Source organism: Protopterus annectens, chromosome 3.part0 (assembly GCF_019279795.1).
Source record: "Protopterus annectens isolate FY-2018-M chromosome 3.part0, PAN1.0, whole genome shotgun sequence".
NCBI classification, from domain to species: Eukaryota; Metazoa; Chordata; order Ceratodontiformes; family Protopteridae; genus Protopterus; species Protopterus annectens.
The window spans coordinates 611,826,024-611,852,580 of NC_056731.1; the positions used below are offsets into that span (position 1 = coordinate 611,826,024).

Below are 26,557 nucleotides of genomic sequence, written 5' to 3' on the forward strand. Positions count from 1 at the left end.
TAACATAGCCCCATAGCTATTCTATCTCCTTTGGCAAAATAATGAAGAAATGTATACACATACAACTGTTAACCTACTGCTTCTTTTATGTCCAAAGCCAAGCTTTTGACATGGTGAATCACCTCCTTATAGACACACACAAAAAACCTGTCATTGGAAAACCATACTATACAGTGGTTCCAATCATAGGGTCCTGGATCTATATTAGGCCATTACTCTATTCCTCTCATACAAATGACCTTCATTTCATTCTGTAATCAAGCTGACTGCTGTATCCAATACGCTGACGACCACACACTCCATACGCGCTGCTGCTTCTCAATCAGAACTTCAGTCACCTAACCCAAATGACCTTTAGTAATAGATAACAACTTGTTTTAGACCTTAATAACATAATATAAAAAAATAAAAAAGAAAAAGAAACTAGGTCTCTATAGAATAAAATCTTTCACTACACCTCCAGCCAGGGTACTATGCTGACTACCACCCTCATCTCTACCTTGTTTGCAGCTGGGTCTCCTATAGAACTCATCACTGTATAATCTGAATCCAGTTTAGATGGTTAGAGCTGCCAAATGTAATACTTTTCAATCAATTAATATTTCACTCAAAAATACACCCATACTTACATCCCTAGTCATCCCCTATAATAACCTCAGACCTTATGCTCAGCTAATAACCTACTTGTACAAATATCAAAGCCTTGTTAACCCAGACTAAAGTACTTAAAACTTAACTAGAACTAGACCAATTCCTAGCCTCTCATGATCATGATCTTTGTGTTGTCTCACTAATTTTAGTGAGCTAACCCTTCCTAGGATTTTTCTCATGTAAATAAGTATATACTGTGGAATGATCAACCATCCTTGTTTGCTGTTCTTCATACTCTATCTATTGATCTCTAGTGTTTTTCTTTTCTTAGTTTTTGAGAGACCTTAGTCTCTCTTATCATAAATTACTAGGTGTATCTAATTTTGTAATATGTTATAAAGATTTGTACTACACCATTTCTAATACAAATGTATTAGTCTTATTCATCTATTCTTAGATAAATGTTTACTGAAATATAAAATATATAATCTTAGGGTTGTACTATAATCACTGAAAATGGACATATATCCAGCTTAAAAAATAATAAAATGTATATGTATAGGGTAAAATATTTAAGTATTTGTTAATCTAAAGATGTATAGGTGCATTGGCATGAACTTCTTAAATTATTTAGTTAAATGCAATAGGAATGTAAGGGGTTGCATTTTAAAAGTTTTTCGATGTACTTGAAATGTTTCTGAAGCACTTTAATTGTTTAGGATGCACTTTAGATTTAAATTTTCTTGACACTGATTAATTGATCAACAATTGTAGGGCAAAATGTTTTAGTGTTTGTTAATCTAGAGATGTATAAGTGCTTTTGTATGAACTTGTATTTTAATATTTTTTTGATGCACTTTAAATGTTTCTGAAGCATTTTAATTGCTCAGGATGCACTTTAAATTTTCTTGACTCACTGATTAATTGATCAACCATTGTAGGCAAAATGTTTTAGTGTTTGTTAATCTAGAGATGTATAAGTGCTTTTGTATGAACTTGTATTTTAATATTTTTTTGATGCACTTTAAATGTTTCTGAAGCATTTTAATTGCTCAGGATGCACTTTAAATTTTCTTGACTCACTGATTAATTGATCAACCATTGTAGGGCAAAATGTTTTAGTGTTTGTTAATCTAGAGATGCATAAGTGCTTTTGTATGAACTTCTTAAATTATAATGTTAAATGCAATAGGAATGTAAGGGGTTGCACTTTATATGTTTTGATGCACTTTAAATGTTTCTGAAGCACTTCATTGTTCAGGATGCACTTTAGATTTTAACTTTCTTGACTCACTGATTAATTGATCAATTATTGTATAATAGAAGTGAATAATGAATGTAGTGAAATGTATGTAATGCACACAATTCTTGTGCATGATTTTTCCCTGGAAGGCTTGATGCCGAAGTACTAGGAACACAGTAAACGTGGATGGTGACCGTTTCTCCAGTTGTTCAGTGTGTTTTTTCTGTCCTTGGTGAGTTGGTTCATGGAGTGGTGTTTTTAAAAAAGATAAGGCCTCCAAGAACTGGAAAGGAGAGAATTGGAGGTGGAGTAGGCACAGTACAAGTATGTTAGCAAAAAGATGGCAAGGATAGCAAAGGATCAAGAAGGGAAACAAGAGCTATTTAAATGTGTAGCAGAAAAGAAGGAAGGGGGTGGGAGAGAACTGGCCAGGCTGAGTAATGATGGAAAGGAGATCAATAAGTTCAAAGTTTCTTACCAGGTTTGTGTCCTAGAGACCACGGAGGAGCCTATCCCAAGTTTGCAGTCACCACAAAGAACCAGCTAATTAAGTGAGATGCTTAAGGTCACATAGTAGGCAAACAAAGGCTGAGAGAATCAAACCCTTAACCATAGCAAGCAGCTCATTGACTGCTCATACCCTCAATTCATTGCACTAATTGATGGTAATCACAGAACACTAGGAAAGAAAGCAGAGGTACCAAATGGATAATTTGCTTTAGTCTTTATAAAGTAAAGCAAAGGGAAAGGTATCATGCTTGGAGGGAGGCAGGACAGAATAGGGATAACACTAAGCAGACACAAGTTTTGGGGTTCATAGATAACTGACTACTATTAAGGTGGATGATTCACAAAAAACAAATGGACAGCCTGTCAAAGTAATCAGAAATGTGGTCATTGTGTTGACATACTCTCTGACAGAGATCTTCAGCAGTTCACTGGTTATTGCAGAAGAATTTAAGATGTCAAGAAGACAACAGTTGTGGTGTCTTTGTACAAGGAGGAGCAGAAACAGTTTGTAAAACTGTAGGCCTGTTAGAGTAACAACAGTATCAGGGAAAGCCATGAAGAGAATCCTAATGGGAAGACTGATAACATTTCTAGAGAATGACAATCTCCAGGGCAGCAACTAAACTGGGTTTACAGACAGAAGAAGTGATCAGTCAGACCTGACTGAGTTTTATGAATTAGTTACAAATGAAGACAGGGAAGTTCTTGTAAATATAGCCTACCTCAACTTCAGCAAGGCCTTTGACTCTGTTCCACACAGGAGACTGACAGAAAAACTGGAAGGGATAGAGTAAAAGCAAGACCGAGAAACTGGATAGTTGTATAATTAAATGGTAGGATAGAGGTTGTGGTGAGAGGAACATGTTAGGAAATATGGAAGTGACTTGTGAAGTACAGAAGGGGTCTTTTCCAACATATCTGAGGGAACAAAGGACAGGATCAAACTCTTTTGTTGATTGCTTTCATATGTTCATAAGATAAATTCTAGGCAATCAGTTGTCAGACCATCAACAGTCTAGCCCATCAAGAGTTAATTCCTACCTCAAGGAAGAATACACAAGATAGGCGCAGGGAGAATTTGTCAGTGCCCACCCAGTTGCTTAGATTGTCCTGAATGTAGCTGACTATTATTCTGCTTAATATGCAGGAGCAGTTTATGCCATATGAGTGGAATATGCTGAGATAAGAATCTGTTGAGCAACCTTGTCCTGTTGGTTTGTTGGCAGAGACTGTGGTGTCTTTTATACTTCTGTGTGAGGAACCATTAGCTTTACGAAGACATAGTAAGTCTAGGAGAGTGGGGTCTCTCATAGCTTGTAAAGCCAAATATAGATCACCAAGGAGACATTTCCAGGAAACAAGGCATCTACAGCCAACTGATATTACTCAATAAGTACATACTAAAGGGGTGTTATATTCAATAATGTGGTGGATAAGAAAGGAATACATTGGAAGTGCAACTTCTTGGGTTCTGGATGAGATGCACTTGGTTATTAATTAGGCCAGGCAGAAGGATTTTCTATCTACCAATGAAGACATGATGATGATCAAGAGATAAGAAGTCATCTACAGGGTGCCTAGTCTGTAATGATGGTGTCATTCTTAAGGGGTGTGTCATCTACATAGTATATTGAGAAAAGTGGACTATAACACATTTTTGGTAGTTCATTTGAGGTCATTGTTCTTATATCAGTTCTTTGTGTAATGTCCTTAAGTACCTTCAAGTCAGTGGATGAATAGCAACCTTTGGTTTACAGTCAGCAAAAATTTTTGTTAACCAGAGACGTGGGATATTAGCTTATAGGTTAGACAAACAAATGTGAAACAGAGGAGGACCATCACCAAGACTTCACGCTAATGACACTTTTTATTACCTCCACACATTGGTGGAAGTAACTTTAATGCAGACTCTATTTTATTTTTGCAGTGAGATCATTGGCAAAAGCATCTATGTGTGTGCATATGTACATGTGTGTGTGTGTGTGTTGGGCATGCTGTATTAATAGTCACATTTAACGTGTATATGGCACAGAATTTCTGACAATCCAAGAAACTCAGTAGTTTTAAATCAGTACTTAAACAACATTTTTACCGATCCTGGTCCTGCACATGTCATCACAAGTTTTAAAATGTTGTGTCCTCCATATGATATTCTCCAAATACTTTCCTTAAACAGAATACTCTCAACCTCTCCCTGAATCGGCAAAACAATTTTTATACATAACTACTGCCTATACAATCCACTAAGTTGCATGAGGGGCTTTCTCTTTAGTAACTTCCACCTCTGTAAAATCTTAGAATGTATAAATGTAAACTGAAATGTAACTACTATGTGTTTAACTGGAACTTAGCATAATGTAATGTAATGTAAGACAATGGAACTTTTCTTCCTGTGCCTTCGCTGAAAATGAGTTTTACCCAGTCAGACTTTCCCAGTAAACAAAGACAAATAAATAATTCCCATGTAGTCACTTTGGAATGCATTTCCTTTATGATGCCCATCCAATGGAGTGATAGCCAACCATCAGCAGTTATGAAGTTCTTTTCAGATTAGTATGTAAATTATGCAGAAGTAGATGAACTATTTGTTAATGACATCCTGAGTAAAAGAATAGTTGTGGGTCCCCATGGTTTCCATTTGTTCTACCAGTTGGATATCTGCTACCAAATTCCAGGTACTGTGGCAGTATTAGTTTTAAGCATGGAGATTTTCTTATAACAGTGGTTTTACTAAGAAATGGCAGACATTATAAAAAACAGAGTACATACCAAAATTACGAGCTAATTTTTATGTCATTCCTGGTGTGATACCTTACTGCTCTGCTTTGAGAAGTATGTTTAAAATATAGTAAACATTTTTTCAAGAAAGAAAATTGGGAAAAAAAAACAGAAAGCTCGCACATAATTCTTTATTTTCTAGACAGTGGAATGTTGAATGCTGAGGATTTGACATTTGAAGGAATGCTGCATGTTGTGGAGTAAATGAATTAAAAAACATATTTAGATATAAACTACCTTCAATGCATTTATCTATTAACAAAACATAAATGAAAAGTATCTTCAATAGTGACATTTAAACAGCTGTTCCAGCAGTTTTGTTTTAACAAATTAAACATATACCAACAAAAAAAGGAAATTTCCAACTGATGTGAAATAGAGATTTGTAGAGAATGCTACAACTAGGTGTTACTAATCAGTACAGTCTCTAAATTTGGTTCAGTTATGAATCGAAGTATGTAGAACCATCAGCTATTAGGGACAAAAAAATCAAAAAAACTGTATACATCTTATTTAAAGTTACCAACAGAAGCCAGCCTGAAGTAAATTATGAAAGAAAAAATTAATTTTAAAATGTCATGTTACGATGCTAAGATACTATTGCCATAAGGAGCAGTTAATGCTCTGCTACAGGCACATTTTAATCAAGAAGCAATGGTAGAGAATGTCAGAAAATATCCCGTAAACATAGTTACATGTAGGCATTGCCAAATGTTTATGGATAAAATGGGCATTGCTCATGTCTATAGTTTGTACATGCATATCTTAAACTTCCATGAAATGCTTGCCATGTGTGAGTGCAAACATCTGATTATATAATGTTAAAGCAGATCTGCAAATGAAGTGCTCTAAGAATGTCTTGCATGTAGGTGTGCATTTTGTTAGCTGGGCGGATACTGACAGATTGGTGTACCATGAGAGGCAGATGCAAACCTTATCATGCAAAAAAAAAAAATAGAAAACAAGAAAAAAATTCTTTGCTTCAGAGTTTTCACAGTTCTTATTTTGAAGATTGCTTTCCTCTCTTGATGTTGCTACTGCTTTTTCATGTTTTTCGGTAAAGTTCTAGCTGCAGAGCTTGGACGCTTGGAATTTGACTTGACAGTACCACTTTGTCCCTGGCGTCCAACATTCTGATTCTTACCGTTTGCAGATCGCATTTGATGCTCTTGTAGCTGTTGTTCCCATCGCTGTAGAAATTTAAAAGAACAAATTGCATTGGTTGATGCATTTTAATTGCATTTTTTATAGTTCTGTAAATAAACCAATGTCATTTTTTCATCTTTGTTGATTATAAATAAATCTGCTTCATTGTTACTTTTATTAGTGTGAGGTACCTCCCTAAAGAAGTGAAGATTGACTTGAAGAAAAAGTGGTACTGTGCAAATGCAGACCTCATATTTACTTGCTTAACATCCAGACCTCCTAGTCTCTCTCTCTCTCTCTCTCTCTCTCTGTCAAACAACATGAAATTTCTTTTTAACAGCAATAAACAAGAGCATAGTATAAAACAGATACCAAAGAAACTAAATAGCCTTTATAGTGTCTCCATTCCCAGCTAACAGTAAGTAGAAATAAAGCTAATGAAAAATACACAAACATCCGTACATGGTTGATGCTAAGAGTTACAAAGGTATAGTATCTGAAGAAACGTATCAATAAATATAACTGCAAAATAATATGTATAATTAACAAATAATAAGGGACCATTTAAAATGTTATCAAAGGCAACATTTAGAGTAAATGGAAGCAGCACTTTACAGTGTTTGTGATACAGCAGATAGTCTACAGATTTCATTACTAGCCCATCTAATGAAAACTCTGGGCTAAGTGAAGTGATCACTTATCTTCAACCAGAGCTAGTCAGGATATGAGGAGGTCTTCTATCCTGTCAAGGGACCAAAGACCTACCACCACTGCTACTTAGCTCTAGCCTTGAAAGAGATCCATTTGGATAACAGGGCTGTGGAAAAGTGAGAGTGAAGGAACAAGGGTGCCTCACTCCTTCAGCAGCTCCTCACATTTGCCACATTTAATATATTTTTTCTGGCACAGACTTGTGTCTCTGAGCCAGCATTGTGGAGACCAAGATGAATACTGGGATTGTCCAGAGTGGATACTTCTATAAGGGTTGTGTGACACCTTGCAAGAGAAGGCAACATTTTCTACTGAGGAGTTCTTCATCTTTTATATAAATCTGGGGGGAGCCAGTGATATAGGGTACCTGCATTTTGTATTATTTGGGAACGATAAGAAGCAAATATATTTCTGGAACAGCTGCAGACAGTTGGACAGAGTAGCACAAAGAAGGAGGATGGATGCTACTGTTAAAGCAAGAACAAATAACGTGGTTGAGAAATTGGTTATAATAGTGTAGCAGTGTAAGGAACTGGGAAAAGGCTTTCACCAGGTAACTGTTATGATTACATTGTTTGAGATACTACTGCCTGTCCATGTCATGAGTGAAGATAGCTTCCATGCATCACAGTGTTTAATGAATGATGAAACACCTTGTTTAAAGCTATTGTCTTTATCTTCTTGGAGTTAGCACTGCATTTGGAGGTAGGCAGGCCCATGACACTCTAATGTTTGGCATTATTGACAGTAATCCACAGGTTTTTATGAAAAATCAAACATTATACAATGGGAAGTGCAAAAACATGAGACAAACTCAGGGATACCCTGCAAAATTAGGGACAGTTGGGAGATATACTTCTATTGTGGCTGTATTAATTCACTAAAACAAATAGAGCTTTAGGTAGTTAAGTTTATATAACTGGATTGTTTTGTGAATGACTTTGTACTCTGTCTGAGAAAAATTGAGAAATGAACAGCATACCGCAAAGCCTTATTTCTATCAGTCTTCATTTACTTGAAGTATCCCCCACCCCATCCAGCCACTACCTTTCTTTCCACTCCACTAACTACCTTGATTATAGCAAGCTCAGATGCTCATAAGCCTAGTACTTATTATACAGCAGGAACTTCTTATTGTAACATTTTTAATGTCTGTTATGTACTTCACAGATAAAGATTCTAGTTGTCTACTGATGTACTATGTTCTTCATCTGTAAATATGTTGTAAGTAATTGCTATGTAAATTGTTAATCGCTATGTAATCCAATGTAACTACTGTCTGTTTATTTTAACTGTGGAGCTTTTCTCCCCGGGCCTCCACTAAAAATGGACCTACGTCCAGTTGGACACTCCCGGTTAACAAATGTAAATAAATAAATAAATAAAGTATTGATGCATTTCAATAATTTAGTAGTTGGATTTGCACTTTTTATTACAGTTTAGATTTTTGTTTAGTATAGTTTTGATTTTGATAGAATTGTATATTTGCTTGCAGTGCTGCTTTTTTGTTGTCTAGCTGTGGTTGATGTTTTATTTGCTATTCTTTAACTTTTTTGGTTCTGATAAGAATGGACTGAGGTTGCTTTAGGTGGACAGTGAGTGTCAGTGCTATTTTTGAGGGTGTGATACATGTGGATTTTTGTATGTGCAATATATAAAATTTTATCTATTTTTTACATTGTAATGAATGTGATATTCAGCTCATGTTTTAGTTTTTTTTCTTGCTTTAAGTGTATATTATATTGTTTAACTTTTTAAGCTAAACTAAGTGTATATTTTAGTTGAGGTAGTTGTTTAGAGTGTTTAGAGAAGATACATTTGGGTTTGGGGGGATATATTTGAGGTGAGATGTCATTGTCTACTATTTGTGAATGCACTGTTTGAAAACTTTAGTGAGTTGCATAAATATGGTGGTTTTAGAACAGAGGTGTTAAGCTCCTTGACTCCAGGCTGTATTTTGTAATGTGGTCCACAATGCCTTTACATGTCTGATTGTTTAATTACTTAAAAAACCCTGTAATATCAGATGTTTACAGCTTGGACCACTGCCTGCAGCTTTGGTGTGCATTATTATTTTTGCTACTTTCATGGATGGTTTTGTCCTTTTGGTAGGAGTGTGCCCCTTCCCCTTCCTTCCTTGCCTTCCTGTTTTCAGATGGGTCCAGTTCCATACAAGAGCAATGTCATGTTAGGAAGTTGTTGGGCTTTTTTTTTTTTTTTTGCAGTACAATAGAGTGACATTTTTTGGGTGGGGGCTATAGACTAAGATGTACGGTAACATTTTTTTCTGGAGTTAAGTAAGAAAATAAAAAAATAAGGATTAGTACTGACTTCATGGACTGGTTTTGTGGAAATTAAGCGTACTTATTGCAGATAAATAAAAAAAAAAGTCTTGTGTTAGCTGGAAGCATAGGCATCAAAAGCCATATAAAGTGTATATATAATGGAGTGTATAGTTATTAAGTACAGGTAGAGTTGAAACAGTGATGCTGTAAAACATGTTATATAGACAGTATTAGATTTTGAGGTTTTTCCATGGAAGTTGAGGAGCATCTTCAATCTATACCTGAGTAAAAACACTAGTGGTCATTTTTCAAGTGGGAATACCACTCCAGCTTAATAGTCCAGAGGTAGAAAGTCTCCATGCTCCCACAACATTGAAAAGGAATGTTAAGCATGATACCTCATGATGTGTTTAATTCAGCAATACTGTCATCTAGAGAAACTGATACAGTCCTACCAGTTACTTCTTAGCACTGCCTTCTTGAAGAGGGAATGGCTACCAGATTCAGGACTTCCTTAGAGAGTTCTTTACATACTCCAACAATGATCCTAGTAAAAGTCAGTGTTTCTCTACCCTTTCTAAGAGCAGCCTGGGCAATGTCCAGCCCCCGCCAAATCGTTGGATTGGTCTCCATTGAGAAGAGCCTCCCCATGAACTATTCAAACTCCACTCATGCATGGGACCATACTTTTATGACTGCCACATCTGCTACCTTCCTGGCGCACTGGTACCTATCAGTAAAATCTGAAGAACCTTCCCAACTCTCATTGCATGAAAGTCTTCATCTTTATCTTGATGCCTTCCGTCATTGTGGGTATAACCTATGAGGATTTTGCCAGAGCTCCTTACCATGAACTCTGTATGGTTGCCTACACAAACTTAAGGAAAACCTGACTAAACCCTAATTAATTATGTTAAATAAAAGATTAGCATGTGTAAATTTCATTGCCCTATGGTGACAGGCTGTAATGAAACCAGTTCACCAAGGGAGAAATAGAGGAACATTGGAACATAGGAACATACTTGGTAGGTGATATTGGGGTCCATAAGATGCCTAGTAATATTCAACTTTAAGCACAAAAGCTTAAAAGTTCTTGTCACCCTCTTTAAGCACTTAATAGTGCTCACCTACCAAATCAAGCAGGGTCATACATGGTAACCTTCATGTTAATTTGAGTTTACCCACCTAGTCATCAAGACTAGCCTTAAAGGTAGGCAAAGTAGTAATTTGCTGGACCTGTAGTAATAGCCTATCCCATAGTATAAAGAACATGTTTAGTTAAGAACCTGTCCCTCTAGCATGTATTGCTTATTTGCTGGTGTAGATGTTGGTCCTTAGTGTGGGTGTTTGTAGAGTCACCGGTTTCACAAGGAAATAGAAGGTCAAATAGGACTGGGTCTTTCATGGCTCAGAAAATGAGATACATGTCAACTCTCATTAATCTGCAGGTTACTGCATGTAAGGAGAGATGTATTAATCTTTCGGGGTAGTTGAAGGATTAAGACTTTAATTTGTTTGGTTAGAAATCTTTGGGGCCTTTCCGAGTGAGAAATATACTTGGAGTTTTACATACCAAAGGGGGCACTGTACTTGATGATGGGTCTAATAAGAGAAGAGTACATTCCCTTTGAAATTAACTGGGCTAGATAGAAGGATTTCCTGACTGAGGTGTAAACATCATGATTCAATGAGAGAGAGAGAGGCAGAAAGAGAGTGAGCGACAGGGAGATAAAGGGAAAGAGAGAGAGAGTTATCCACATAAGTACCTAAGTCTCCTGTGACTGCATCTGTCTGAAGAGGAGTACCATTTATAATATAAGAGGTAGGAGCAACTCTTGTGCCAAATGCTACTAAGGTGCACTTTTTTCATTTAGTTTGGAAATGTGTTTGATGCACCATGTATTTACATATTCCAGCCATTGCTGGAGTTGTTTTGTATCAGTGGTTGAATAGATAGCAGTGCCAAGCTTGTTGTCATACAAACATAGGATCATAGGAGGTTACTAGGCTAATGGCCCTGGGGCCCTTACAAGCCTAGCCAAGAGTTTACCCCCCAAATGATGCCTCAGTCAGCACTTGTCACCCCTGTCAGTGAGGGACACAGGTGGAACCCGTGGGACACATTTGTGGTTTTCCATCCACTCATCAAGGTTGCGCTTGAAGAGGGTCAGCAAGGTGCTCTGTTTGACGTGTATGGGAAGTCTATTCCAGAGATGGGGCAGCCTCTGGGAGACAAACCTGTCTCTCCAGCAGGTTTTGCTAATGTCATATATTAGGTTCAGGCCTTTTGAGCAGGTAGTGCATGAGGAGTTAGACTTATGGAAATGGAGCATTTCTAGTAGAGCAGGGTCCGAGATTGCCTTGTAGGCAAGACACAGATCATCCCTTAGCAATCTGTATGACACTGAGTAAAGTGATAGCAATTTGAGCCTGTCCACATAGGACAGGTGCTGGAGGCCATGGATTCTCTTTGTGAGGTATTTCAGTGGCCTTTCCAGTTGGTGCAGATGTTTGGGGAGGTACATCCCAGACAGGGTGTTATACTCAGTTATTGGTCTAATGAGGGAGGGGTATAGAGAGGTAAAAACCTCCTTTTTTCTGGATGCAATCCCTTTACTTATGAGATGAACCAAGTAAAAGGCTTTTCTGACCACTGCCGCTACATGATGGTCAAATGTGAGATTGTTACCAACCTGAGTGCCCAGGTCTCTCACCACAGGTTGTGTGTTTACGGGGTTGCTGTTGATGTGTGGTCAACCACACTTCTGGGATATTAATTTGGATACAAAACATATAAAAGACTAAATATTTTCTCTTTGCTTTTTAACTAATATTGGTTTCAAACTAACCATTACATTTAGACCTGGTTCTGCCTCAGCATCTAGCCTAATAATCCATTCTAACTCTCTCAGCTCTAACATGTTATTAATATCCCCTCCCCTCATACCAAGGTCTACTCTACAAATTACTCTGAATTTAAATATGTGTCCCTCATTTTCAACAATATGTTTGCTGAGTGCATTTGTTAATATTCCCCTTCTAATTTCCGATTTATGCTCTATTATGCGTTCTTTTAGTTTTCTTGTCGTCTTTCCTACATAATATGCTGGGCAGTTTACACAGGTTGCTAAATACACTATTCGAGAAGTGCTACAGTTGGCCGAACATTTAAACTCAAATCTTTGCTTAGTTAAAGGATGTTCAAATATATTTGATGTATCATAAATGTCTATACAACAGGTACAATTATAACACTTCTGTGTTAAGCTCTTATTCGAAAATGTCTTTTTCTCTTTAAAATCTTTAAAACACAACTTTTGTTTTAAATTATCTAAATTCCTAAAAGAAAACTTAGGTTTTATTCCTATTATGTCTTTTACCTCTGGCATAGCTAACATTATCAGCCAATTTTTCTCTATTATATTGCACACATCCCTTCTAAAAGCATTATAAGTTGTAACATACCTAAGTACATCTTTTCTCTCATCTAATATCTGTGTTAACTGTCTCATATCACTAAAAAAAGATTTATATTCATCATTTCTTTTCATTTTCACTTCTTCATATACTGCATTTACATCTTGGAAAGAGTAACCAAGCTTTAAAAAATCTTGTATCATTTCTTCCGCCTGTAGTATAAAATTTTCATCTTCTGTGTTTAACCTACTAACTCGTATCAACTGAGCTTTCAATACACCTTTAAAGGTGTGCTTTGCATGCATGCTGTCTTTCCTTATGTATCTATTAGTATTCACTTCTTTTTTATAAATCATCGTTTGTATTCTATTGTGCTTGATATAAAGATGGACATCCAGAAAATTTATAGCTTCTATCGAAGAAGTCATTTTAAATTTTAAAAAATCTGTTGTCTTATTTAAGTAATCAATATAGTTACTTAACTCATCACTAGTACCCTCCCACATGAGAAAGCAATCATCTACAAATCTTTTATAAAACTTTACCTTAGCATTAAATTCATTACAATTACTTAGAATAAATTGCTTCTCCCATTGGTGCAGTACTAAGTTTGCATATGTGTTCACTACTGGTGTGCCCATTGCAACTCCAGTAAGCTGTAAATAAAACTTTTTATCAAACAGAAGCAAGCATGCAAAGGTGTATTGAAAGCTCAGTTGATACGAGTTTGTAGGTTAAACACAGAAGATGAAAATTTTATACTACAGGCGGAAGAAATGATACAAGATTTTTTAAAGCTTGGTTACTCTTTCCAAGATGTAAATGCAGTATATGAAGAAGTGAAAATGAAAAGAAATGATAAATATAAATCTTTTTTTAGTGATATGAGAGTTAACATGGATATTAGATGAGAGAAAAGATGTACTTAGGTATGTTACAACTTATAATGCTTTTAGAAGGGATGTGTGCAATATAATAGAGAAAAATTGGCTGATAATGTTAGCTATGCCAGAGGTAAAAGACATAATAGGAATAAAACCTAAGTTTTCTTTTAGGAATTTAGATAATTTAAAACAAAATCTGTGTTTTAAAGATTTTAAAGAGAAAACGACAGAATTTTCGAATAAGAGCTTAACACAGAAGTGTTATAATTGTACCTGTTGTACAGACATTTATGATACATCAAATATATTTGAACATCCTTTAACTAAGCAAAGATTTGAGTTTAAATGTTTGGCCAACTGTAGCACTTCTCGAATAGTGTATTTAGCAACCTGTGTAAACTGCCCAGCATATTATGTAGGAAAGACGACAAGAAAACTAAAAGAACGCATAATAGAGCATAAATCGGAAATTAGAAGGGGAATATTAACAAATGCACTCAGCAAACATATTGTTGAAAATGAGGGACACATATTTAAATTCAGAGTAATTTGTAGAGTAGACCTTGGTATGAGGGGAGGGGATATTAATAACATGTTAGAGCTGAGAGAGTTAGAATGGATTATTAGGCTAGATGCTGAGGCAGAATCAGGTCTAAATGTAATGGTTAGTTTGAAACCAATATGAGTTAAAAAGCAAAGAGAAAATATTTAGTCTTTTATATGTTTTGTATTTTATAGTTTATAGATTGGGTATTTTAAATATTAATTTGGATGCCTGTAAAGTAAATGCTAACAGGAGAGAGCCCAGAAATGATCCCTGTAGCACCTCATTAGTTACAATTTTACATTCAGAGAGAGAACCAACAACTTTCACAAGCTGAGATCTGACTGATAGCCAATTTGCAGTCCAGTGGACAATGTATAGGTTTATATTAACCATATCTAATTTTTCAAACACACCAACAAGGTGGATAGTATCAAAAGTCTTGGCCAGGTTGAGATAAGCAGTGTGCGTAGAATAACTACTATACACAGCCCCTGTAACCTTTTCAAAGAAGCTTACTATGTTAAAGAAATGGGACCTGCCCTTCACAAAACCAGATTGACTGGGATCTAGATCAGTTAAGTTGTATATGCCTGCATAAGTTAGTTCTGTTATGAAACAATCCATGACTTTGTATAGAAGGCTGGTGAGTTTGACTGGTTTAATTGCCCGGGTCTGTAGACAGGTCACCCTTTATGTAGGGAAGTCACAGTGGCTGTTCTCCAGGCATCAGGACCAAACCCTGTAGATAGGCTGATGTTGAACAGTTTAAGTAAAGGTGCAGATAGTGTATAGTTAGCACTGATGTAGTCTGGGATGTGGTCCAGCCCCATGCAAGTATTATTTTTAACCTTTGACCAGGGATTCCAACACTTGTCCCAAGGTGACTTTGTAGGAAACTAAATTCTCAGGGATGGTGGGGGCAATAATTCAGGTAAGATAGATAAAGTTAGTGCAAAATTTGTCTGCTAATATATTAGCTTTATCCTTGGGGTAAGAATGAATGATAATATTATGGATGCATTAAATGCATTGTTGGAAATTATTGCTTAATTTTCTGATATAAAGAGAAATAATACACTCAACAGAGTAAACGCCTCACACCAATAAACAAGTATAAACGAAGCACAAATAAATATCCTTTGGTGTGTGCGACCATGCATCAACAACTAAAATATAATGATAAGCGATACTTCTTCCATAAAAATAGTTTAATGATGTGCACAGGTAAACGCTTTCACAGCAGCTTCATCAGACCAAACAGCACACATTATATACTCAAGGCAATAATGATGTGAGCTAATTATTAACACTGTGTTAACCAACATCACCGTCATTTTAAAAATGTTTTCATGCATTAAAAGCACTTATTTTCTTAATTCCATAGACCTAGATACAATACAGATATATAAAGAACACATCTAAGCTGTAAATAAGTCTGCCGATGTTATCATATTACATCAAATTTCATTAAAACTCATAAAATGCATTTTAGAAATACATATAAAAAATATATATATACATGAATGCATATAAATGAAAACTTTGCTTATAAATATATAGTTAATTTCTGTGTATAAGAAGTCATTGTATATAAGCCTATCTTACTAATGGGCTTTCAAAACTGGTTTGAGAGAAGCCCTTTCATTAAGTCCATGACCTCTATCTGCTCTAAATTTTAAAATCCATGTAATTTCCCTTTTTTCTGTACTGTTCCTGATATCACCTTGCCTGATAATTGGCAGTACAGCGTCTATAGCCATAAATCTAAATGTATGTTGTTCGCCAAACATCAAAACATGTTTGGCTAAAGAATTATTGTGAAATTGTACTTTAATGGCATATAGATGTTCTCTAATCCTAGTTCGAAAGGACCTATTAGTTTTCCCTATATAAAATGATGCACATAAATCACATTCTGCTAGATAGACCATATTCACTGTATTACAATCAGCATATATTTTAAACTTCTAAGATTGTCCATTATCTGGATGAAGAAAGTTTGTGTCTTTCGGCTTTTCCCAGTTAGGGGTCGCCACAGCGGAACTTCGGTCCGCTAATGATTGGCAGTTGATTTTTACGAACCGGCTTGCCAGGCCTGACGCACAACCTTCAACGAAGGTACGCCCATTCACGCATGTCTCCACGCAGAAGACGATCTAGCTGAGAATCGAACCAGACAGCATCTTACTATGAGGCGACAACGCTACCGCAGCACCACCACCGCATCTGGATGAAGAAAGTAACCTCTGGTATTAATATAGCTACAATAATTACAATGTCCACAAGGGTTGGTTTTCGAGACATTGTTTGAAGTATATCTACTTATGTTATGACATAGTAATTTTTTAAGGTTGGGTCTGTTCTTATATCTAAAGGATGGTTTGTCACCCACTATCTCCCTAAACTCATCGTTATTAGTGAGTATCTTCCAATGGTTGTTAATTATATCAAACATGACTTTATTGTCATTTGTATAATACATCGGTATCTTGATGCTCTTAACATCTTGTCTTACTACGCTATCATACTCAACTCTAGTAGAAAAATAAGGTGCAGCTCTATCTTCCCTTAATGTATCCATATCTATAAGGCCACTATCAATTTCCGCTTCTTTGTAGCCTCGATTTAACAATCTATTCTTAAAATCAGTCAAGGCCTCACAGTAACCTATATCCATGTCATTTAGAAGAGAAATTCTCATGCCCTGTCCCCTTATGATGTTTTTGAAAATATATTGGGGGTGCATGCTTCGTCTATGTAATAGATTGTTTCTATGGTATTGTTTCCTATAGACACCTGTATTGATATACACATTCATAACTCTTTCTATATACACATCCAAATATTCAATGTATACATTGGAGTAATTATGTGTAAATTTCAAAAAACTAGTCATTCCATTGATATCTAGAACAAAACTCCCCAATTCTTCCACCTTCCCATTCCAAAGGAGAAAGACATCATCTACAAAACGACAATATAATAAAACATGTAATTTATAAGTATCATGCTTAAAGAAACAATTTTCCTCCCAGAGAGCCAGTACCATGTTGGCGTACCTATTGGCACAAGAAGTGCCCATAGCTACACCATCCCATTGGATATAAAAGTTCTGTTCAAATACAAAGATGTTATTTTCTAAAATAACTTCCAGAAAGAGACATACCAAATCTATATGTTTAAAATCTATGTCACCATTCTTGATTAAATATTCTCTAACTGAGTCAATACCCAAGTTATTGGGTATGACTGTAAATAGTGACTGCACATCTAAGGTGACAAATAAAATATCTGATTTTAACGAATGGACATTAATAAAGCTACGTAGATCCAACAAAAATTGTTTGGTGTCTTTAAGGACAGTGGTATTCTTGTTGAGTACTGGTCTCAAGACTTTCTCTATGTACACTGAAAATGGTTCAGTGCACCATCCTTTACCTGAGACAATAGGTCTCATTGGTGGATTGAAACTGTCCTTATGAACCTTAGGTAAACCCTGTATGGCAGGAATCATAGGAAATTCCACTAGCAGGTAGTCACCTAAGTCTGAAGTAATGTCAAAGCTTTTGACTAAGTGAGCAACTAAATTAAATAGCTGATATTTAATTTCTTCCACCTTATCGCTATTTATCAATTTATAGTGTTTATCGTCACTTAACAGTTTAAGCATGGCTTCATGATACCCTTCATAATCCATCGCAACAACGGGACCACCTTTATCTGCTGGTCTAATTATTAAACTGGAATCATTCCGCAACCTAGATAGAGCTATTCTATCTCTAAATGTAAAATTGTTATATCTATTATGGCGTTTGTCTGATTTACTATCACTATAATATTCATGTAAATCATCCTCTACCATCTTATAGAACACATCTATTAGTGGATGGTTACTGGGTATATAAGTGCTCGGTTTCCTAAAGCAGGATTCCTTTTCATTAGAACACATGCCAAATTCATGCTGTAATAATACATTTCTTAAAAACATCTTAATATCAGTTAGTACATCTGCCAAATTATTAGCACTCGTCGGAATAAAACTCAAGCCTTTATTTAAGACATTAATTTCATCAACATTTAATGTTCTTCTTGAGATGTTCAAAATCAGGTTGTCTCTGTTGCCACATTCTCTTGACAGTCTGATTGGATTGTCTCTCTAACGAATGTTTCCGCTTTGTCCTGCCACGACTGGCAGAGTGGTCTCTCTTTGTCCCTTATCATTATATTGTCCCAAGGTGACTTTGTAGGAAACTAAATTCTCAGGGATGGTGGGGGCAATAATGCAGGTAAGATAGATAAAGTTAGAGCAAAATGTGTCTGCTAATATATTAGCTTTATCCTTGGGGACAGAATGAGTGATAATATTATGGAAGCATTAAATGCATTGTTGGACATTATTGCTTAATTTTCTGATATAACTGAAACATGATTTGTAGCGTCCTTTGGAATATCTAGCGACTGTAAGTTCTTATACTGCTTTACATTTTCTTATAGTGTTTTAAGTTCTTTTCTGGCATGTTTCAGTGTTGTCTTAAGGTAGGGAGATGGGAATTTATTGGGAATTTTCATTTTTTCCTTTTTTTGTTGTACATTTTATTAGTATGAGAGTTTGGCAAAAGAAGTTTACTTCTGAATTTGCCATCATACTTGGGTTAGATGGTTACTGACTTTTCTTCCCAACTGTTCAAGATGGTAAAATAGGTGAATGTGGTAGCACATTCAGACAGGTCTATTTGCAAAGGATTGTTAGGAGAGATAACATTAGAACCAAAAATGTTTTACCCATCAGCCTGACTGGTATCCTATTTAAAATTATGCAGTTTTATTGGAAGTCATGTCTGTTATACATAGAACAGTATGGGTTTGTTAATACAATATCTTGTCTTTTGAATTTTGTGGCATTCTTTGAAGATGTAGCAGTAACACTTGATGGAGTCTCTCTTGATCTTGGTAAGGGTCTCAACACTATCCTACGTAAGGGAATAAATGAGAAAATAACATTATGTCATTTTATTCATGATTCAGAGGGGAGTAACATCAAAACATGACATGTAAAGATAATAAGTTGCATGCCCCCACAGCAGGGGCTACCACTAGTGTCCAACAGGGCTCTGCATTGGGGGGCACTTCTTTTTTAATTATTATTCTCAGACATAAAAGTGAGAAATGGGCAGTGGATTACCAGATACACTGATGGATGTAAATTGAGTAACGTAGTTACTTCAGTAAAAATTCTGAAGTTCTCAAATATGGTCTACAAAAACCACACATCTGGTGTAGTAGTAATGCCCTTACTTTTAATACCAGTACATGCTGCATCATGAAACTTGGTAAAAAATGGTCAGATCATAAATAATGACACTATCATTAAACATCTAGGCAAAATCATAAATAACAATATAAATCTTGACCAGTGAGTATCAAAATTTGGAAAGTATATTGTAAAGGGCGTGTCTAATCACTTGAAGGAGATTGCCATTCCAGATTACATCTCATTTATCTACCCAATTATTAAATTGCATTTTATAGCATTCTAGGAAGCACTTTGAATGAAATTGAAAATATGCAATTCCTTACTTGAAATATCATAAGGTCCAAAGCTTAAACTCTCAGAAAGGATTCAAGATTTGTCATGATGGTTCTGGAATGCACTGCTGGGGAGCTAACACTAGTTTCAGGAGCATAATACTGAGAATAAACACCAATAGTATAGAAAACATGACAAATACATTACACAATGCATTCCAAGATATGGAATACTTCATTCAAAAATAATTTATATATGTGTGTATATGGGTTTGAGGTAAATGATTGAAGTATACCTACTTTCAATTCTAACCTCCCATATAAAACCTATTAAAGGACAGAATTATTGAAGTAAGGCATTGTCAAAAAAAGCAAGTTTTTTTTTCCAGGGGGCAAGCTTCTTCCACTCCCACCTCCCCCACACCCCACTAACTTTGATCATCTCCAAGGTTACGCAATACCAAAGTATTTAACAAATGTATAGAAACACCACAGCATTTTGTTCAATAAGTTTAATTTGAACAAAATGCATTTAAAAAGAATGCACTCCGACCATGTGTAAGTGGCACTGATGTGTATGTATATATATATATATATATATATATATATATATATATATATATATATATATATATATACACATATATATAAATATATATATATATATATATATATATATATATATATATATATATATAAAACAGTGAGTAGAAAGTATCAGCATTGTGATATGCTTTATGGCAATCAAGCTTCTTGAAGGTCACTAGGTTGCAAGATTGAAAATCAGACCTATGAACCTGTGAATCTATGAACGTCTGACATCTCGAAGAAGATCCATTCAAACTCCACATCATCAGTGATATAACAGAAGCTTTTCCAGAGTGCTAGACAAACTCAGTCAGCATGGAAACATTAGCTAAGTATTGCCAAGGCTCCCCCTCACTACATGATTTTGTTTCCAAGGTCTGTCTGACTCAACTCACCAAGTGGTGATCAGTTGTCAGCTCAACACCTCTGTTTACTCAAATACCCAGGAAACACAGCCTCAGATCTGATGACACAAACACAGTCTTTGATCTTTGGCCTAAAGTACTCTAGTACTAAGAATAACTGTCTGAATTCTTATTTGCACACAAGATGTCTTTTGTGGATAACCTGTTCACAACCACTGACACAGTAATCCTAAAACATTTTCCCACACAGATTTATATCAAGTCATTTTTCCCAGTCACACTCCTTCAGGTGTCTGCAGCATGCATCATGTAAACAGTGAAGTTTCCCAGTAGCACTACAGAGTCTGTAGGTGCTGCCTGTCATGGACCATTGCCATGGTCTTACTGTAGGGCAGTGCTCTCACCCACTGACAAAACTCCAGCTATGCACCATGTATCCAGAGGCTTGGGACTCTTCCCATAGTTCCTCTGGCCTCTCCCAAAGGTCATCTTTACAGAAGAAAACCACCTCATCCAATCAACAAGTCTTCTCCAAAATTAATTCTGTGTATAGGGAGTAAACTTGTCATGCTCCTGCGTGTCACCTGCCTGGAATCATATTCAGTCCTCCCCCTTTTTTCTTTGAGTGATGGACACCTGTGGCAGTTCAAAGCAGCTTTTTGGGGGATGATTCATTTTGGGCTACATGGGTCACCCACCCATATTGTGCTCCCCAGAAAACACTATTTATAGATCTGGGTCACAGTATCCTGTCTCCATGAAGAACTCTCCAATTATTTAACTGAGCCATCATGGGTGTGGATCACTCTTTATATGTACTCTCCTTTCTATCCCGCAAAGACAGCAAAACTAGAAAAGGACCATAAGATAGTTATGTCAAGTGACCTAACAAGCAATGTAAGAATGTAGTAATGAAAATGAAATAGTCCTTAGTATAAACAGGTAAAAGAGATACCAGGCAGCTATTAGTTTTTCTTACATATAAAAATGTGGTAAGGCTTTTGAACTATGTGCAGTTTTGTAGACAGTCTCCACAAGGCATGTAGTGGGTTGTCCAGAAGAAGGCAAGTACAATAATGCAGTATCTGTAGTAAAAGCTCTATTAAGCGAGAGTAGTTAAAGCTTTACCTTAGAGAGAAGTAGTCATGATATGGGGGGAGAGAGGAAGGAAGGCTGAGCAAAATGAAAACATTGTGGTATTTCAAAAGGCTCTGAAAAAACAGATTGCACTGACTTCATTTTTAAAGGTCTGGAAATACATATCAGCATAATGTGAAGAAAGAAGACATTTTTTTTCACATATGTAATAGCAGACTCATGTTACTGTCTCTCTCAGTGTATATTGAGAGCAAAATACATAAAAAAGATGTAATGTAGTACTAAGAAAGTATAGAATGTAGTAAGCTGGTCCTGTATTTTAGTGTAACTTACCTTATATCGTTTAGTCAGCTGGTTTTTCCATTTCTCAACTAAGCATCCTTCATGCAGCATCAGTCTGTAAGAATTTGTCAAAAAGATTGACATTACTATCATCATCAGAAATAACCAGTGTGCATGAACTGAAACAATGGTAACTAAACAATAACACTGTAAAATATGTGTAACTCTATTTACTATATCATCAGGTAGTGGATTACTGAATCATTTGCCTCAGAAATTATATGTCCATATTTAACTTGCAGATGAAAGAGCTAACGGAATGTGCTTATTCACTGCAATTTTCTAAACCTATTCTATACTGATGTATCACCTCAATTAATACAGAATTATACCACCTGTGTGATGAAGAAATCTTAGGTGGTAACACATATGCAACAAAGGGCAATGCTGCAACACATACACAATACTGACAAGTCAAATGGCAAAGAGATGATGTTACAGACTGTATATACAACTTCCAGCAAGGAATTGGCAGTGTTTGGAATTGGAAGTATGGATTGATACTTGTTTTGTGGAAATGCATCTAGAGTTTAATATTATATTAAGATGCATATAATCTATTTGCTATCACTCAACCACATATTTTGAAGTCGTGAAAACTATTTCTGTCATATTGAAATAGCATCCATCCACAAATACCACACTCTCAGTTAATGTTGTAAGATAACCTATCCTATTACACTGCACTGTGATTAGGTTTATATATCTAACTCAGCAGTTGACTTGAATTACCATAAAATGTTGAAATACAGTTATTTAACAGAGGCAATATGTATCAAAACCATTGTGTGCTGCAAACAGTTTGCTCATCAAGAAAGCATCCAGTGCAGGAAAACTTTAAACACTTTCTGTGACCGTGTAACCACACATCCCTTTTACTTTGAAGTAATAGTATAACTCTTTCTGATTAATTTGGAATTACGTAAGAAGGTTGTCACTGTGTCTTCTCCTGTGTTACATTTTTGTTTGGTATAGTGATGATAATAAATAACTGAATGTATGTTACTGGACAAACTCTCATTTAATGAGCTTAAGCTGACCAATTGCCATCTTTGTGACAGTAGGACTGTACTAGTCACAGGTAGGTATCAAAAGGTATACCCTCATGATGTGTGAGACGGTAATGCTGGCTTAAATGAGTCCCATTAAGCACAGTTAATATATTAATATATAGATGTATGATAGTACATTTTACTTTGCTTGTTCACTAAAACGGATATATGCATTTTTTTCTATGTAGTTTGAAGTACTCTTTTATTTCTTACATTTCTGTATGTTTTGTTTATGAAATGTTTTGTATTTTCCCTGGACTGAGCCTGAAATTGGTCAGTATTGATCAGTGCACTATCCCACTAAATAAATATACATACATTAATAAATAAATAAATAAATAAATAAATAAATAAATAAATAAATAAATAAATAAAAGTGAGAGTTTGGATGGCTCTATAGTTGATCTGAAAAATGCAGTATTGATGTCAAAATAAAGAAAGCAACATTCACAAAGTCAACAATATTGTACAATAAAGTGCAAAATCTAACAGAAATCAAAAATGGGAAAATCAGTATTACAAAGACTGAAAAAAAACATTAAAATACTTACATGCAAATACACTTTACTGACCCTACATGTGTGTGTATCAGGGAATGGGATTATATATATGTGGCTGTTAAGTGGAAGAATACACCTAAGTGGTGTCAGTTTGACCACAGCTGTGGCTTTTAACAGGACTTTGAAAGATTTAGACCACTGCAGTATTACTATGCAGTGATATCAGCTTTATTAAGGGTTATGATTTTTTTTACATTATTTTTTCTGACATTATAATTTCTTTCCTCAATCATTCAGCTTCATTTTGGTGTATACCATTTATGTGGGCTTCAGAGTTTTGATATAAACTGATTCAGGGGCTATAGCATGCCTATAAAAAGCACTTCATTATGAACTTCCAATTCCAGGCTCTGTGGATTAAGCAATATTTCTTATGGGTAAATGGGTGGAGTAGTATTCTATGGGCAAAAGTACATACAACTGAGAAACACACTTTGAAATGGATTGTGATGAATATGTGTATCCAGACAAGCTTACATGTGGGAATACAGCCAACAAGCCTTTAGGCTGTAGGTTAAAGGAACATTCCACCCTCTCATACAGTTTAACTCAATTGTTGGGTTTCTTTTCTCCCTGCAATATGGTTCCAGCATTGTGTGTATACCAAAAACATGCTTGTAGTTTTTAAAACTTTTATTTCCTTGCATTGGAGTCAAAGGAAGGGAAAGCCCACCTACTTTTTTTTTTAACTCAACTTCCCACATACTTTGTAGAGAAATTCGTCTCCACCTGTATGACATATCATAGACACAGTTAAATCTGTAGTTTACCCTGTCAGGTACTGCTGTCAGTCTTAGAGTGGTAATTAATCCCGCAAATGTCAGGAACACAGCAGCTGATATAAAAAAGACAGAAAGCTGTGAAATTGTTTCCACTGTTTTATTGAAGAGGGAAGGAGAACTTAACACTCCCCTTTCATAGCAAAACAAAGTAATTAGATCAGTCAGGTGTTTAAAGAAATTGTCAAATCTTCTGCAATTTTACATAAGCAGCAACACCATATTGAAATTCTAAGCTTTAAATTTTATTTATAATAGTTTGTGTTAAGATAATTTAGGAGTATTAGCAAAGATTACTGTGACATTTAGAGAAAAGTCAGTAAATATTTTTTTCTTGTAAAGTATAAATGCATTTACCATTTTCACCCCCCCACGCGCGCGCACACACACACACACACACACACACACACACACACACACACACACGCACACACACATGCCAGAAATGCAGAAAGAGAGTCAGGTGGTAACCCTATCAACTGAGTGCACTGATATTGTTCATAAAAAAGATCTTTTATGCATTGTGTGACATCCTTCCAGAGGGGGATGCATATCTGGTACATGCAGATCCATTTTAAGAGATTCCCACTGACTTTGAGTCAGTCCTTGCATTGTCAGAGAGCAACCATAATATACAGCTGAATTTACTTTAACATACATTTACTATGTGCCCTTATAGGTTCATAGGCTCATAGGTAGGTACTAGGCTATTGGCCCTAGGGCCTATATAAGTCTAGCCAAACGGTACCCTGGCTTTTGCCACCCAAGAAAATTATTTTCCTGTGCCCCTGTCAAGCAAAACCACAGAAGTGATCCCCGGGGTGAATTTCCTATCTCCCATCCAATCATCAAGATTTTTCTTGAAGAGTGCTAATGAGGAGCTTTGTTTGATATAGATAGGTAGTTTGTTCCAGAGTACGGGAAGTCTCTGAGATAGGAATCTATCCCTCCAGCATGTTCTGTTTATTGTGGTGACAAGGTTTAGGTCCCTAGAGCATGTAGTTCGGAGAGATTGGGATTTCTTTACGTGGAGCATGTCCAACAGCTCTGGGTTTGACATAGCTTTGTATGTTAGGCAGAGATCGCCTCTGAGTAGGCGATATGTGACAGAGTAAAGCTGTAGTTTTTTTTGAGATGGTCTACATAGGGCATCTGTTTGAGGCTGGTGATCCTCTTTGTGAGGTATTTCTGTGGCCTTTCCAGTTGTTGTAGATGTCTTGTGAGGTACATACCAAAAGGGGCATTGTACTCTATAATGGGTCTAATGAATTATGAGTAGAGAGGAACAATGACCTCTTTTTTCCTGGATGAGAAACCTTTTGTGATGAGGTGTGCCACGTAGAAGGATTTCCTGACTACTGTGGCAATGTGATTATCAAAGGAGAGACTACTGTCCACCTGTGTCCCAAGGTCTCTTATCACACTTTCGATGTTAAGTAGACTACCACCTATGTGGTAGTTTATGGGTACAGAGTTTTTACCAAAAGGGATGACAATGCACTTTTTGGCATTGAGCTTGAGGCCATGGCTTTGACACCAGGCATCTGTCTCAGTGAGGCCCTTTTGCAGGATGTCCACATTGTTAGGAAATTTGATTATGGCTCCTAGTTTGCAGTCATCTGTGAACTTTGTTAGCCAAAGACCTTCTGTGTTAGCCTGTACTTCAGAGAAGTAGATACCAAACAGGAGAGGACCTAGGACTGAACCCTGTGGTACTCCACTTGTCACTGGTCTGAATTTGTATTTAGAGTCTGCTACTTTTACAGTGTGGGTTCGGTCAGTGAGCCAGTTGGCAACCCATCTTGTGACATAGGGATTTATACCTAGTTTAGTGAGTTTGTCTATAATTCCAGAGTGGGGGATGGTGTTGAAAGCCTTGGCGAGATCTAGATAGGCTGTGTGTACCACCCTTGCATTAAGAACACTAAGAAAAGGAAATCAGAAGTACTTAACTGTTTAAATGCATACACACACACATGCTTTTGTACACATGTACTTTATATACATACACATATACAGAAACACATGCACACACACTGTGTGTGTGTGTGTGTGTGTGTGTGTGTGTGTGTGTGTGTGTGTGTGTGTGTGTGTGTGTGTGTGTGTGTGTGTGCAAACAGTTAATTTATAATAAA

General features: G+C 36.1%; 1 protein-coding gene across 1 annotated transcript in view; it reads right to left on the reverse strand.

Annotated features, from left to right (window-relative positions):
• Positions 1–5,239: 5,239 nt before the first annotated feature.
• The window catches only part of SFRP4 (secreted frizzled related protein 4), a 195,637-nt gene continuing 174,319 nt past the window's right edge, over positions 5,240–26,557 (reverse strand). Inside the window, exons 5-6 of the mRNA XM_044065016.1 lie at positions 22,023–22,086; positions 5,240–6,312 (exon numbers count right to left, since the gene is read on the reverse strand). Of these exons, the coding sequence (XP_043920951.1) occupies positions 6,157–6,312; positions 22,023–22,086 (220 nt within the window). The 3' untranslated portion in view covers positions 5,240–6,156. The remainder of the gene's footprint in view (positions 6,313–22,022; positions 22,087–26,557) is intronic.